We start from the raw sequence: 15,609 nt of genomic DNA on the forward strand, positions 1-15,609 counted from the left end.
AGGTGGCCACGCAAGGGGAGCTGCCGAGTGCCTCACCACAGCACAAGTGTGACGATACTCAGGTAGCAACGCCCTGAGCCACAGGACCAGCTACTGACTGTCCTCTCCTTCCTCCCGTGCAGTGACTACCAGTGACGGGCATCAAGAGCTCCTCGTGCCCCGCTGTGGCTGGTGCTGAGTGCGGCTGAAGGCAGGAGCTCGGGCAGTGGCTCCCCACGCTCGGAGCAGATGTGCTCAGCTCCAGCTGGGAGCAGCAGCTGGAACAGGCAGAGGCTCAGGAAGCAAATTCTGCCACTGCACAAATGGTTCTGGTAATGAAAATAAACAGACATGGGAGTAACGTGCTTCCTGCTGCCACTGCGCTTCCTAGGAGAGGACGGGCTGTAAGGGAGCAGAGGACCTGTGGGAGACCCAGCCTGCAGCCAAGCCCTGTGCTGCTGGTTAGGAATGATGCCGGTGCCTCCACATCCGTCTGTGTTTCATGGAGTCACAGAACAGCTTGGGTTGAAGGGACCTTAAAGCTCATCCAGTTCCAATCCCTGCTTTGCCATCAGCATGTTCTGGATGCTGCAGGGATTCTGCTGCTAACAGCAACCCTTGGCAAACACCCCCCAGAGACACATGATCATGAGCCAGCCTCGTGCCTGCCCCATCAAGAGGACATCTCATGACCATCTACTCTGGTAACACAGAATCCTCCATCCTCCGTTGCAGGGCTCTGACAGCAGCACACACGGGTGCACCCTGTATCACAGTATCCCGACACAGCAGCTCCCTTCCTCTCCTACAACATCCACTGAGGATGAGCATCTCCTGCCACTCATCAGGAACAGAGAATGCAGGTACTTCAGGCCACAGTCTCCCATCTTTTGCTCTTTTTAATGCCCTTTCCAAGAGTACAGGACCTGGATTAACTGAATGCCCTAAAAGCCATCATACATACGCTCTGCTATGTCTTCCCAAGTTAATTCTTCTTCCTGTTGTATGATTACTGCTTCGCTTTCCTTGACAGCCCTCTATCGTAACTTGAACTTGTATTCATAAACCTTATGAAGACTTCTTCATTCCTGGGAGACAAAGACAGAAAAGGGACTGTAACTGTGCAAGGGGCACAAACACAGTACCTTGTTAGGAGAGGAACGGCAAACACTCGACTAGTGAGACAAACTGCTTTGAGCTGACTTTAGGAACGACCACACAGACCCACGCCAGGACCACAGCTTCATCTGTGCTCCCCATGCAAAGTCAACCATCCTCCAGAGGGTCAGGACCACCTTCTGTCTTACTGTTGCTTTTGCTGTGGCCAGCGACATTCACAGCTGAAGGGACAGCAAATTCAAACACAGATTCCCATTTGAAATGATTAATTCTTCAAGAGACCCCAAAGTCAACGGCTGAAGCACCCCTAAGTAGCAGGAGGTGTGCACCGAAGGGATGGGAGAGCGACGCTGGGGATGGTCGTAGTTTACACACTCACCACCGCCCTCCTATTACTTGTGTACAAACCGGACACCGAGTGCACCGAACTAAATTGACATACTGTATTTATTGCACAAATTTCCCCTAAAATTGGGAATGGTTATTATAATACAAGTGCACATCTTGGGAAATATATACAAAACCAGAAGAGAGAACAAGTATGTACATTTTACCCAGCATTTTACAAGTACCACCATCTAAATAATTTAGAGAAAGCAAAAAAAAAACCTGTCATAAAACATCTCTAACAACTAACAGGGAAAACACCCGCGAGGTGGAAAATCCTTTCTTTTAAATAGGGTTTGTTCTTAGCAGCCCAGTGTTTGCCAATTGCAACAACAACAACTTTGCTCAGCCGTGTGCCTTAGTACACTTAGTTTTCAGCCAGGAAATTAAGACATGTTAATGGAGATGGGTAATAGTGGAAACAGAAGAAATCAAACATTAGTCTTCTATTCACATAAAACCATCGCAATACACTTCAATGGAGTCCTGTAGAAGATCCCTTTTTGTGTTGTTTAACACACAGACATTCGTACCATGTTGTTCATGCACCCTCAAAGTCGACTTATGGGAAAACATCCCATCACACAGGGTTTGGGATGAGTTGGGACCAATGTGCTCCTCAGGAGGGGGAAGAGGAGGCCACATCCATGGCCCCTCCACTGGGACAATGCTGAGGGGCCCTGTGAGGCAGGGGACAGGAGGGAAGGACACCACCAAATCACCACCTTCTTCTCAAGTTAATACCGATTTCAAGCTGTGCAAGGGCCGTTTGAGACAGCCAAATCCACATCAGCAATACCAACAACTCGCCTGATCATGGTTAAAGGGAGGAGGATGTGGTATCTTCCTTATAAGCATGGTCCAGGGGGTTGTCCATCTATTAAGGGATGTGCTGTGGATGAAGCCACATGAGGAACCACACAGAGGCAGGGGCAGATATTCCAGAGCCAGGCTCATGCTGACACCACCAGGTTACAATTGCACATCTATGTATAATGTTCTGAATCCTAACTCCTGGCTCTAGAACCGAGCACAGCAAAGAGTTAAACATCCCTGTGCTGAGCTCAATGCTGTATTTCGTTAAGAATGGGTTTACACAACTGGGCCCCTATGTTCCGTGCTCATTCCAAAAGCCAGATGTAAAATAATGGTGTGGTGAAGGAAGGACATTTGAAGAATAGGGGAGAAACATCCTTGGATCACGTATTAAACACAAGCTTCTTCCCTGCAGCAGTCAGTGTTAGATTTTATATACAAAAGAGCTCCCAATGCCTATATTAAGGTTTGAGTTACTAAGGGGGACTCAGTCCTACATGGAAAGGGCCATGGGTTTTCCATGTGGATCTTCCCTGGGACAGAGTCTGAAGTTACAGCTTTAAGTAGCACTGGAATCCTGGCGCAGGGAGGAAGGGAGGAGGCAGCGCTGGGGCCGGGATCGCTCCTATTGTTTTCAAGTTTATCAAATGGTTAAAATAGATTTTGTATTTCAAATACCTCCTCGAACAATAGCAGGCGTGCTATGCTATTGAATAGATGGTTACAGAGGGATGTATTTATAGAGCTGTTTATAGAGTTCAGCGACCATGTGAGCACATATCTCCTACGTGTGTGGCTAACCCATGGCTTCCAACCTACTGAACATCAGGGATGGAAACAGAACCTAACCCCCAGCAACATGAACTGGCTGCCAGGACAAATACGCAAAGAAAAGCCTCTAATGAAGTGTCCAGTTAAACTGAGGTAGTAGAGCCTTTGAAACCTTAATCCACCTACCACTGTATATTTACATTACTTACAGCAGGCTGGGTCCATCAGCTATTCGTACAACTGTTGTATATACAATGACAAAACAGCGATGGCTGAGGAAAGGAGAAATGCTGAGAATAAAATAAACAACATTTCCTGCTGGTAATTACACAAGTGAGTAGAAAAGGGATTAGAGTCATGTGCATCGAGGGTGCATCTGTCCAGAAATAACCTGGTGTTACTGCACTGTGGTGTAAGCAACGTCCTGGTGTTGTAGAATGGCTTTAAAAAACATAGCAATTCGTTACCTGAGCAATTTAAGGGTAATAATAGTCTATCTGTTTCTTCCCCACTGCTTTGGTACAATTGTTTCTAGTTCATCACTTCAATAGCGGACTGACTGCTGTAAAAAGAAGATGATGTTGCAAGAATATTAGAGACCATAAAAAAGTTAAGAGGTAAAGAATCACCTGGGGCCTGTGGGCAAACCGCAGCCAACGCTCCCTTAGAGATGATTTTTTTCTTTAAACATTCTGATTATGTTGTGGAAGAAAAGCATCACTTGGTATAAAGCGACATTGACACATTAGAAACATTTAATACTGGTTACAACACCCAGCCAAGAAAGAATCTCCATCGCTGTTGGCCTCCTCTTCCTCCTCACCGCACCCCCCCCGCCCCCATTCCCAGCTATTCCCTTTCCCCAGGAGAAAGATCATAAATTAACCTTGGAGCTGAGTGTCATTAATGAGCTTTTTACAAAATACCCCCCCGCCTCCCCCCGTTCTTCCTCAGGGAAGTGCCCAGACCTGGACCATGACATGGAAAAGGAGAAGCTGTTTACAGATCATTGCAGCTTGAGAGTTAGAGACTGAAGGAGCTCCTCCTCGGGCTGAAGGCAGCTGCTGCGTCCCCTCGGTAAGTCCATAACCAGCGACAGCATCACGTATTCCTCAGAGCAGCTCTTCCTCACGTCCCCCATCGGAGTTACACTTGGCCCTGGTGGCAGAAGCTGCTAAAAACCGCAGATCTTCCGCTCTTGTCTGTGGCTGAAATCTCCGGCTCGCTCTGTTTTCCTTTCTTTATCCTTCTTTATAAACGACCAAGCGGGAGAGGAAAAGCCTCCAAGTGCTTGCACAACGTGCAGTCATATATGGAGGTGCTGCAGCTCAACGAGCAGTTTGTTTTAATGGCTTCAAAGAGAAAGGAGCCAGAACAAGTTGTCTTCTTCCACTTTGTTTCCAAAGGGGGAGGAAAAAAGTCAACATCTACGGCCTCTGGTATTTTAAAGTAGTATCTGGGCAACGTAGGGAGAGTGAGTGCTTGCCACAGCTGCCAGCAAAGGGAGGTCGCTGGATTCAATCCTAAAGGGAAGCAGAAGAGTCGCATTTAATCCAACCCGAAACGCACGTCGGTCACCGTGCTCCAGCCCCAGCCTTTGTGTGGGCCATGAGCATGGCCAGCTCTAAGAGGGAGGACACTGGAAAACTGACTCCCACTGAGCTTCCCTTCTAAGGCAGCCCTGCCAGCCGGGTTACACGCTACAGCCTCCACATTGCTGCTATGCCCTCCTGTATCCTCGTGTTGTTCATGCTGAGGAGCGGCAGCTCCGCACTGCGCAGCTCCTGGGTTCTTTTAAACAGGGCCAATAAACTGGTGAGAAGGCAAATGGAGGGAGGAGAACAGCAGATTCCCTCCTGCCCTCCAAGCAAAGGAGCAGTAGTTGGGGGACAATGCACAGGCTGAACCGCAGCAGCTACTCAGGCAGCCCTGGCACAGTGCTGGAGCTCACCCACTGCAGCTGCTCCCCATCTCCAGCTCCACACGTGCTCTGTGCGCCTTCCTGCTCACCCTGTGCTCCTCTGCACAAAAAGCTATTCAGAGCCTTCCTATAAACACCCCTTAAATAGCTCCTCTGCCTCTGCCCCACACCCACAGAGAGGCATTATGTGCCTTACATGACACAGAAAGTCAACCTGGAGCAATCAGGTGCCCCACGTTGTTCAGGGATGAGTGACTTAACTAAGCAAAGAGTCTGATAAGCTCTGGAGTGCTGAGCCCACCTTCCTGCCCGGAGGGAAGAGAGAAAGGCTGGGGGATCCTCGGGAGCAAGCAATGGCTAAGGAGAAGCCCGCGGCCATGGGTTTCTATGGGAAATCCACTCCCATTTAGGAATCCATTTCGCTGTGCTTAGAACAAGCCCAGGAGGAGGATGTGGCACCAGGAAACCCGGGGCAGCACTGCTCGGAGGGATTTGTGATCCTACCCCAGCACCACGCCCAGCTCCTTCACGTGAACCCTCATCTGGCCCTTCAGATACTCGGACAGCATCTTGCTTTTGAAGTAGAGCTCCTGCAGCCGGTCCTCCAGGTGCATAACACACTAGAAAGCAAAGAGAGTTGTGTCAGGGAGAGGAGAGCGCTGCATCCAAACTGCACCCACACAGCACAGACCCCAAACACCCAGTGCCTTCCTGTGGCTGTGTCTAGGAGGATAATTAGTAAGGTACTCACTTGGCAAGACTCTTACTTTTGAGCAGAAGCCTTTGATTGCATGTTAAATCGGAATTAATGAGACAGCTGCCTTGATTACAGAGCAAGGTTTAAACGGGCAGCTCAAACAGCTCTGTCAGGGCATGCGCTGGCTACTGCAACTGTGGCTCTGGCTTAAATAAACCAGGCAGAAGCTCACAGCCTCTGAAGCCATGCAGTGAGAGGATGCTTTCAAAGCACTGCCCTCTCCATCGCTCCTCATACTTACGAAGTTTGGAGATAAATTATGCTTGTACAGCTGAAGAGTGGAATGCAGCAGGTTGGAGACGAGACTCGACACTAACACCTCCTTCCCCAGCTTGTTGTCAATCATTCGCCTCTGGCTACTGGCCACTTGCACCGTCCATTTGTCCGTGTCTGCAATGATGCAGACGGCTTCCGCGATCGGCTCATCCAGCACGGGATGCTAGAAACAAAACGGGAATAGCAGAGACCTGAGGATGACAAGGGACCACGCAGAACACTGAGGATAACAACCACGGTCTCTTCACAAAGTCCCTCCTGGCGAGCAGGGATGGCATCCCAGGCACTGCTTTGTCTGTAACACAGGAACATCTGCTAACACTGTGCTGCATCTATTAAAATCAGTGTTACTGTAAGCAAGGCCCAGCTTTAGCAGGATAGTTGCTGGTTTACATTTCCTTCCAGGCTTGGATGTGTGGCACTGGCTGACAACTGTGTCTTTTGATATTGGATATAAAGAGCTCCGACATCTCTAACGTGTATCTTAAAACCCTAAAACGCAAAGTGCCCAAGCCCCAGCTTGCTGCTCATCGAGGCAGCGTGAACAGATCCGGTTTACTCCTGCTTGTGGCAGCATTCCCGTGTCGAGAAGGCCAGCAGAGGGAGTCCGGAGCCAAGCCTGCACCAGCTCCTCCACTCCTCCCAGCCAGGACGGTTTTAGAGGGAGCATTTGGAACCCGCTGTCCTCCCCCTGTGCATTTTGGGGCTGGGACTGTTCAGGAGCATCTCCTTCCAAAGCGCCCCAGGGACATCACACAGCGCTGGGATGCAGTTACTATTTTCCTTTAAGAGAAGCACATAAAATCTTGCCCAGCCCTTTCACAGCCTCTCAAACTGTTCCCAAGTCTCCTGATGGACACACGCCACAGTTAGGTTGTATATCAGGCACATCTGTTTCATGGCTACCTCACACTGCTGCTTCTGTTGCCTGAGGCTCAGTTACACTTCACACACGGCTTAAATGCAAGCACGCAGGGAGTGAAACTCAGCCCCTGCAGGGCTGCGCACAAGGAAAGGGGACAGTACTGTGAGGGACGTGATGCACATCTAAACTGGAGAGGTGTGGAAGAAAGGCATGTTCGGAGGCTCCCAGGGGACTGCCTGCTGCCTATGCTGTGTGTGGATCCTTCCTCATCCCCTTGGGAATAAACCAGAGGGGAGCAGGATCATGCTTTTCAGTGACAGCCTGAAGAAAGGAAGGAGCAAAGGGAGCTCCTGCAGGACCACTGCAGCAGGACCCCCATGCCTGGGAAGGGATGCACAGCAACCTCACCCCTTGGTCTTGTGGGGCACAGCCATCAGTGGCTGCAGTGCCTACAGCAGATGATGGTGGCTCAGAGCAGAGATCCATCGTCCTAGGGGCACAACCCCGTCAGCTGGCCCCAGTGGGAATCTGTGCCCCAGATCTGCAGGGAAAATACCCTTGTTTTCCAGATGTAAATGAGGGAGTAGAAGAAATTGGTGACCTGGGACTGGAGCGAGCTGCGACAGTAAATATTTCCCCTTGCAGCAGGTTTGTGCATTCACAAACATTTGCCTTTCCCTACTGCGACAGAGACATTTACCAAATATAGCTTAATTACCTGCACAGCATGAGACAAATCTGACACCAAGCAGTGCCTCAGCTTCTCATCGCTCCCGATGCCTTGCAAAACAAAGTCAGGGACGTAAGAGGAGCAGTAGCCACCTAGTAAGGATCTTCCAAAATTGGCAATGCTGGGCTGGACAGAGTTCACTTCAACTAGTTTTGACCTGCAGGAAAGGCACAGCAAAGAGATGGGCAACAGTAAACAACAGATGCAGCTGGCAGAGAGGCTGCGTTTTCACCTCTAGCATCTCTTCTAACCTCTATACAAGCACTTTCTAACAAGGAAGAGCCTGGAGTCAGCTTCTGCAGCCATGCCATTGTGGAAGGAGAGGACACAAGCCAAGGTCTCGGTGCACAATTAGTACTTTTTTCCACACCACTGATCTCTCTATGTTCTTTTACAACCAGCGAGCTCAAGAGACACTTTTCCAACCTCTGATGCCAAGTTCGGCTGCATTCCTCCAAACATGTGACAGGAGAAGAGGCTCTGCTCTTTTTTAGGCTCCATCACTGCCGAACGCTACTTACCCAGGGAAGGGAATCTCGTATTCTTCCGCCCAGTCTTCCTGCTCTCCTCCGTAATAGTTCCCGCTTAGCCTCGTTAGATCATGGCCCGTGTCCTCGCTCTCGCTGTCACCCAGGGCACTATCCGAACTCTCATTTCTTGGAATGTCCCAGTCAATTCCCGGGGCCACCTTTTTCTCTACGTTTTCCCTGTCCCCATGGGGGACGCGAATAGAGATTTTCTCTCTTTGGTCCTGCTCATTGAAGCAGTTTTTGTAGGTCTCCTGTCGAACGGAGTCCATAAACTTACAAAACTCACTCGGTGGTTTGCTACCCTTTGTACCGAGCCTTTTAGAGAACTCTAAACTACTGGTGTGAGCAAGGAGGTCTGGAGCTGCCTGCCCTGGAATATCCTTAGCAGTCCGGGTCTCGACTGAACTGTCATCAGTGAAGTATTCATCAAACAGACTCATGCTCTCGGCGTTGTATGGGTTTGGGTTCCAGCTCGGATGCTCACTCGCAACTGGAGGAAAGGGTTCGGCTGCCCCACAGTCTCTGGTTTGGTCCTCAACAGCTTGTTTCGCTTCACAGTTCTGATCAGCAGGCGCTCCTTCCTCCGGCGCTGGCGCGCTGTGATGCCTAGCGATCTGCTCCACCACCGCCTGGCTCCTGAGCTCGATGTCCGAGTCGGGTGACATGGAATCTCCGATGAGGAAAGTCACCTTTGTCTGAGCCTCGGCAGCGCCGCAGGGGAACGCCTCGCAGAAGAGCTTATCCGGGGGCTTCTTCTCCACCGCGATGCCGGGTGACCGCGTTCCAGCGCCCGCCTGGCTGCCCGCTTCCAGCGCCTCGTCCTTCCTCCACACGTCTGCTCCTGGCTCCAAACCAGGCTCCGTCCCTACGCGCTTCTCTGCTGAAGCTGACCCTGGGCACACCACGGTCTCCAGTTTTGTGTCCAGGCAGGGCCGTGGCTGCTTCCCATCAACAGCATCCTCCTGGCAGTCGTCAGGAACAATAGTTCTGTTCTCATCCGAGGACGTTTCCAGCTCTACCTTAGGAGTGCTTTGTGTGTCTTCTCTCTCTTGCTGTGAAACACCTTCTATGTTCTGTGCGAGGGAGATGGGGCACTTGCAGTATTTACAGCTGCAGTTGGGAGTTCTCGTCTCTTCAGACTCCGTTGGTAGCAGGTTACCCCTGTTCTTGTGCATTGTGACAAGCACATACTCAGATTCCTCTACTTCTCCTTTCTCCAGCGTGGTTGTTATAACAGTTCCGGGCATGACAATGGCTTCGTCTTCCCCATTTTCTAGCAGATGCGTCTCTTGAAGTTCAGAGCATCTGATGAAGTAAGTAAGGAAATAAAGCAACCTCTGTACCAGGTCATGCCTTTTGCCAACCACAACTGTTTTTGCTAATCTCACAGGTGATCCGATAGCTCCATACAGGTCACCTAGAACAGGAAAGAGACAATTGTTTTGCATCTTTAAAATGAATTGTTCTTCTACCAGACAAACATTGTGGCCAGTTTTCAATGGCCAGGTCTACAGCAGAAAAACACCAAAGCAGAAGAGCGATGACAGCTACGCTAGTATTGAGTTTTCAATACAGAGAATCCCAAAGATGCTGTTGGTATCGTATGTAAGGTGAGACACTGGTCAGGGAGACATCTGATCTCACGCATTAAGGAGCATTCGCAGCACCTAACTTCAGTGCCTAGCTTTGGAGGCTCATCTCCTGGGTTCCTTATATAGCCACAGGAGACAGGAGGCATCTGCTCTGAATTACCCTGGGTAGTCTGGAAACTGGGCTGAACTCTTACCCACAATGAGAAAGCGCTGAGGAGGAACAAGCCTATGCCAAGAGCGAGGGCAAAAGTGACAGTGGTGGGTGCAGAGCTGAAGCCAACCTCCTTCCCTTCGCTCCCCTGGAGCTCTGCTAGGGGCTGGATGGGTTGCTTTGCCTGTACTCCAGATTCACATGGGGAAGTGCCTGTGCGTGTGTTGTTCCAGAAGTACGAGAGCACTGCATGAATGCAGGGATGAGGAAAGGAGGGTTCCAAGAGGCCCTGAAGGCCAGCCTAACCAGAGCATATCCCCTGAGTCCCATGAGTGCTGAAACCAAGTCTTCTTGTCAGCTGCCTGGCCATTCCTGCCTATACCACAATAGGACAACCTTGCACAACTTTCCTTTCCCTTCCCTAACTAAATTACTAAATTCCATCAGTTTGTGCGCAGAGCAGGACAATCTGACCAGAGAGTGGGAAGCTCACTCATCCCCAGTACTCAGCAATCAGAAGACACTGTGACCCACTCAACTGAGGCTTGAGACCTGACCTAGTGGCTTGCTAGTCATGATTTCCTGCGCTGTGTCACTCCTTTGCCTGTTGTATTGAGACCATGTTCATGCCTTATCAGAAGATGGATGATGGATTCCCTTGATTGTTCTTTCCAGAACCAGGCTTACTGACAGCGGCATCCCCAAAAGATACAGTGATTTTCCTTAGAGAGGGAGGACCAGAGGAGTGGAATCCCCCATCATCACCAGGGCAGGGGGCTTTAAGAGAACTGCCATAGATGACTTTTTGGCTGCCATTTTATAACTGATAATGCCTTAAGAAATTAAAGCACATATAAAAACCAAAGTGAAACATAGCTTGAAATCCACACTTTTGTCTCCTTTTGGATCTAAAGAATTAACTTTGCGGGGAAGGAACAAGCATCCACGAAACCCACCATGCACCATTCATGATGTGAAGCTGTTGGGGGTTTGGAGGAGCCTGTCACCTACCGAGCTGTGCCCACAGCGGGTTGTAGGGATGAGTTTTGGCCAGCATGTCCACGCTCTGGGAAGAATGCTTCTCCAGGAAGATCCTGATGGGCGGCTGGCCGTTGGGCATGACGGTGGGCACCCAGGCCAGGTGGTTAGTCAGGACAGCAGTCAGCAAAGCTGGTAAAAACCTGAAAGCACAACATCCAACATCATTATATTCCAGGTCCACACTCCTCCTTTGTCAGGATGTCAAACCGACAGCAGTTCTGCATGCTGTATGGATCAAGGACTGCAGAAACAACCCAACAGAGTGAGCAGACATCATCCCTTTGGGTCCTGGTTCTTTGAGGACAGAAGGGAGGGCTGCACCTCCCCTCCCACCCTACAAAGCTCTTTTTGAGACCATTTAAAGTAAAAGAAAACCTTTTAAACTTGTGGCGTCTCAGTCCCTCCGGTTGGCAATTATCTGAGACTTCCTATTCTGCAAGCTTTGTGCTGTACAACACCTGAAAACCAACTCGCTTTGGTTCGCTGTAAGGTAACAGGAGCACCGTGTGGGCTCAGTCCTCCAGGAAGGAGATCCCCAAACCCTTAAGATCTGTGACTACTGAAGAGGAGGAAGGCTGCTGCTACCAAACCTATACAATAACTGGGTGCTGCATTCTTTCATCTGCGTGTCAGGCGATGCAAGCACATGTGGCTGCTCCTTTCCAAAAATAACCCCCCAAAGCTGGGCAGCCCAGCCAGCGAGGTTGGTGTCCTTACCCTGGCACAGCAGCATCCACCAGCTGAGCAAGGAAAGCACAAACCTTTCTGAGGAATGTGAGCTATCTGAGGTATGGCAGTGACAGAGTATGGGCTGTGCTCCGGGCAGGGAGACTTTGCTTCCCAATCCCTGTTCCTGGCAGGAAGAGGGAGCAGAAGCACAGCCCAAGGCCCATGTGCCAATAGATGGTGCTGGTAGCTGCTGCAGCGGTTCAGGTGCTGGGGAGGGAAAGTCCAGTGCCCAAGACCCGAAATAATGCTATTTCAACAGTTTACATACAGCATCAGGAACCTGCAGCTCAAATTTAGCTGTTTCCTCACCGGAGGCAGCCAAAGAAGGAAAGGAGATTTAGAACTGGCTTGAAAAGGACACAGGGCTTGATTTTCCTACTGCTTCCATCAGTATGAATCTTACTGCATTTTAACCAAAGCAATAAAGCCAAACAAATGACCACTGAAACGTAACCAAGGGCTCGGAATGGCAGGGACCACAGGGGCTAAGCCCAGGAACACATCCACTGCAGCAGGAACTCATTTGGAGAAAACACCTTTGAACCCCTCACAGCTCCCTGCGGCTTCTCCCATTGCCCTGAGGCAGGAGAAGGAGCACACTGACCACTGTCACCTCCCACTCAGGGACACAGAAGGTGACAACACTGGTGGCAAGGCTGGAAGATGGTGAGGAGCAGCCCCTTCCCTTCCCCAGCCTGCAGAGAGCAGCTTCCCCGGAGCTACCAGCTGGTCTCCAGTGCCATTCCCACTCCACCTTCACATGTTTGTGCTCGTTTTAGGACTTCAATGGAGCCAAACGCTTTAAAAACTTCCCCTGTTCATGCCCCGGGGAAGCAGGATGAGGTGTTGGCAAAAGAGTAAATTTATCAGATTCTCCCGGGTTTATCAAGAACATTCTCTGCCTCCATGTCCAACAACTGCTCCTGGCTCTGGCCGGAGGGCAGGGAGGTGAGCACCAATGGAGCACACCATTCCTTCAGCGGCATCTCACGGAAGTCGGGTTTAAGAGCAGTCTGCGGTCAGACGGGGTTGCAGACACAGCTCTAGCTGGGTATCTAACCTCGCTCATCATGTGATAACTGATTCTGAAAGGCAGATTAATGCATTTCGTAAGGTATGTTCACCCCCTTCCAGACACACACACCCATCACGCGCCTCCTATGGACGTGTTTCAAGTGTTCAGCCTCTACCAAGAGGCGGAGGGCTGTGGGAGCAGGCGTTTAATGGGCTACCTCACTTTAGTTTTAAAAAGGAGGTATTTATGGGTGGCCTTTGGAATCTTTGATTTACCAGGATTTTAAAAACTGATTGAAAAACTGGTTTGAAATAAAAAGGCACAAAAAAGCTGTCATTTAAAACAGTGAAATCCACCATACTGGTTCTTAGAGGCGTTCTCCATCAAGAAGGTGAATTCCTTCATGAAGCGATGGCAAAGCTGGTTCTTCTCCGGTGTCCCCGACATCATTGTAAGCCAGACAGGCTCCCCGATCCGCGGCATCGTGTAGAGATTGCAAATAGTTGTTCTGGAAAACAAACCCCCAAATCCGTAAGACCAAAGGAAACCCCAAAGGCAGAGATCCCAACTCGAAGGATTTACCGCAACAGTGAGTTCCAGCTGACATTTCTATCAGGTATGAAGTTCCTCTTATCAACCATCACCCATTAGACAGTATGAAGTCACCCTTCCACCACGGAGGGTTAAGCCTCACAGGTTCTTCACATATCTACCTAAGCTGCTCCCAAACACAGTAACATTCACTGTCCCAAGTCAGTATCCGCCCTGTTCTGCATGGAAAAGAGATGAAGGATTTGTTGTTGCTGTCTCCCTCATTTCTCTCCATTTCATTCAAAACCTGTCATTCCTCTATAGTTCTGCTTGACTTATGGCTGGGGCAGGTTTATGTGTATCTGACTTACCAAAATACCTCACCTTCCTCCTTCCTTTAAGAAAACTGGTGTATCTCTAGGCCAAACCCACCACAGGATGGATTTCTAGAGCAGGGGTCCAGCTTGCTCCGTCAGCATTAAATACAGCATGTGAGAGTCACAGTTTCCCCTGGGTTCAAGCACTCTGCACCTACCCCCATCCTCCGAGACTCTACAGAGGACAGTAAATGTGTGATTAGAACCTTGGCTCGGCAGTAGAACACCAGATTAAAGCCCCTCAGATTGCTGTTGAACTCCTCTAGGCTCTAAAGCAATGACAGTTTAAGTACGGCGCCTACGTTCTGACACTATGGGAACCTGTGTTTTCATCACAGCAAAAACGGGAGCCTGAAAAGAACCCAAACCGACGATGGAAGTGGCGGATCAGTTCAGGTTTCTCTCTATTCCCCAAATGCACTTCTATGTCTATAAGAGGTATTTCTGCTTCACAAGACAAAGACTTACACGATTACCCCTACCAGCGCCTCTCATTTCCCAACATCTTCTCTGGCTACGTTGATCTAAACATTCCTAGACCCCTGCAGCAGTAAGGCAGTGACTGTGCAGGTCGGGCAACCACACTCCAGCAGGAGCTGCCAGCTCTTCCATGGTTTAGTGTTTAAAGGGAAACTCCCTGGGAAGCAGAGCCCGGCACGGCAGCCATGGTGTGAGGGTGCTGGGGCAGGAAGGAGATACTCCATCGTGGTCCCATGGCAGAGGAAAGAGCTGCATGGTGACAGCACCCAAGAGGGCAGCAAAGGAAACCGTGCCCTGTGCCACAGTCACTGGGGCTGCTCAGGAAGATGGGGTTTGGGGGGGGACAGTGGCATTCTCTGCCTTATTTCCTCTACCAGTCTGCATTAAATGCAATGTTCTCTGGTTCAGCCTGGAGAAGAGAAGGCTCCTGGAGACCTTAGAGCAGCTCCAGTGCCTAAAGGGGCTCCAGGAAACCCGGAGAAGGGCTTTGGGCAAGGGCCTGCAGGGACAGGCCAAGAGACTGAGCTGAGCTCTTAGGCAGAAGCTCTTCCCTGTGAGGGTGCTGAGGCGCTGGCACAGGGTGCCCAGAGAAGCTGTGGCTGCCCCATCCCTGGCAGTGCTCAAGGCCAGGTTGGACACAGGGGCTTGGAGCAAGCTGCTCCAGTGGAAGGGGTCCCTGCCCGTGGCAGGGGTTGGAGCTGGAGGAGCTTTAAGGTCCCTTCCAACCCAAACCATTCCATGATTCTATGAAAATCCGTCCTGCAAGCTCACAATAGCCAAAATCAACCCCATCTTCCTCACAGGTCTGACTTCCAGATGTTCCACTGGCACAGGGATAAGATGGAAAGCCAGAAAGCAGTCAGTGGGCTGGAGAAGGGGAAAGTCAAGTTATCCTTGTGCTTACCAGCCCCACAGCCCCCCCAAGGGCTTGCTGTTGGCTGGGCCAGTTTCGAGCAGCATTAGAGGTGGGATTATTAAGGAAAGGTTCCTGTTCACAGCCCATTAACTGGAGTGGATGTTAAAGAGGCCCAAAGCAAGGGAGAAACCCCCACTTCAAAGCTCAAAACAAGTACTGCATCTTACACCCCCCAGCCACCGCTGACCTCAGAAGCTGACCATAAATCACACAACACAAAGCACAGCCCCTTCCTCCTTCCCGTGCAAGCCAACCCCTGCGCAGCCTCCTGCACCTCGGCTGTTTGGGTGAAAAAGAGAAACCACTTCTGTGCTAAAGGCAGCGCATTAAAGTATTTGTTTTCGTGGAGCAGATAGCCCCAGTCTTGTGATTGTTATTTACTATTCTGGTAACCCTGGCTGCATCTGCGGCCGATAGTGTTTCCTCAGCCCCAGATCAGATTGCCCTGGCCGCGGGCCAGCAGGCATGTGACTGCAGCACAGGGAACCCTCCAGCCCAGCCAGCACACAAACCAAGGGCAAGGATTAAGCTGCTTTCCAGCCTGGTAAAGGCAGGGGAAGCGCTGCTTCTGGCGAGGAGAGGAACAGAGACACAGCCTGGAAAGAAACAGCAAAGCAAAGGGAAAC

The 15,609-nt window shown here is 50.5% G+C and overlaps 1 protein-coding gene across 5 annotated transcripts in view; it reads right to left on the bottom strand.

Moving 5' to 3' along the window:
• Nucleotides 1-1,527: 1,527 nt before the first annotated feature.
• FNIP1 (folliculin interacting protein 1) overlaps nucleotides 1,528-15,609 on the bottom strand; it is a 70,065-nt gene continuing 55,983 nt past the window's right edge. For all 5 annotated transcript variants that reach the window (XM_065691031.1, XM_065691034.1, XM_065691035.1 and 2 more), the window contains 7 exons: nucleotides 13,041-13,187; nucleotides 10,906-11,075; nucleotides 8,143-9,568; nucleotides 7,610-7,778; nucleotides 5,992-6,189; nucleotides 5,498-5,613; nucleotides 1,528-4,595 (listed from right to left, as the gene is read on the bottom strand). In XM_065691031.1, coding sequence (XP_065547103.1) covers nucleotides 4,517-4,595; nucleotides 5,498-5,613; nucleotides 5,992-6,189; nucleotides 7,610-7,778; nucleotides 8,143-9,568; nucleotides 10,906-11,075; nucleotides 13,041-13,187 — 2,305 coding nt within the window. In that variant the 3' untranslated portion in view covers nucleotides 1,528-4,516. The remainder of the gene's footprint in view (nucleotides 4,596-5,497; nucleotides 5,614-5,991; nucleotides 6,190-7,609; nucleotides 7,779-8,142; nucleotides 9,569-10,905; nucleotides 11,076-13,040; nucleotides 13,188-15,609) is intronic.

This window comes from Lathamus discolor, chromosome 10, assembly GCF_037157495.1.
Source record: "Lathamus discolor isolate bLatDis1 chromosome 10, bLatDis1.hap1, whole genome shotgun sequence".
Classification (NCBI taxonomy): domain Eukaryota; kingdom Metazoa; phylum Chordata; class Aves; order Psittaciformes; family Psittacidae; genus Lathamus; species Lathamus discolor.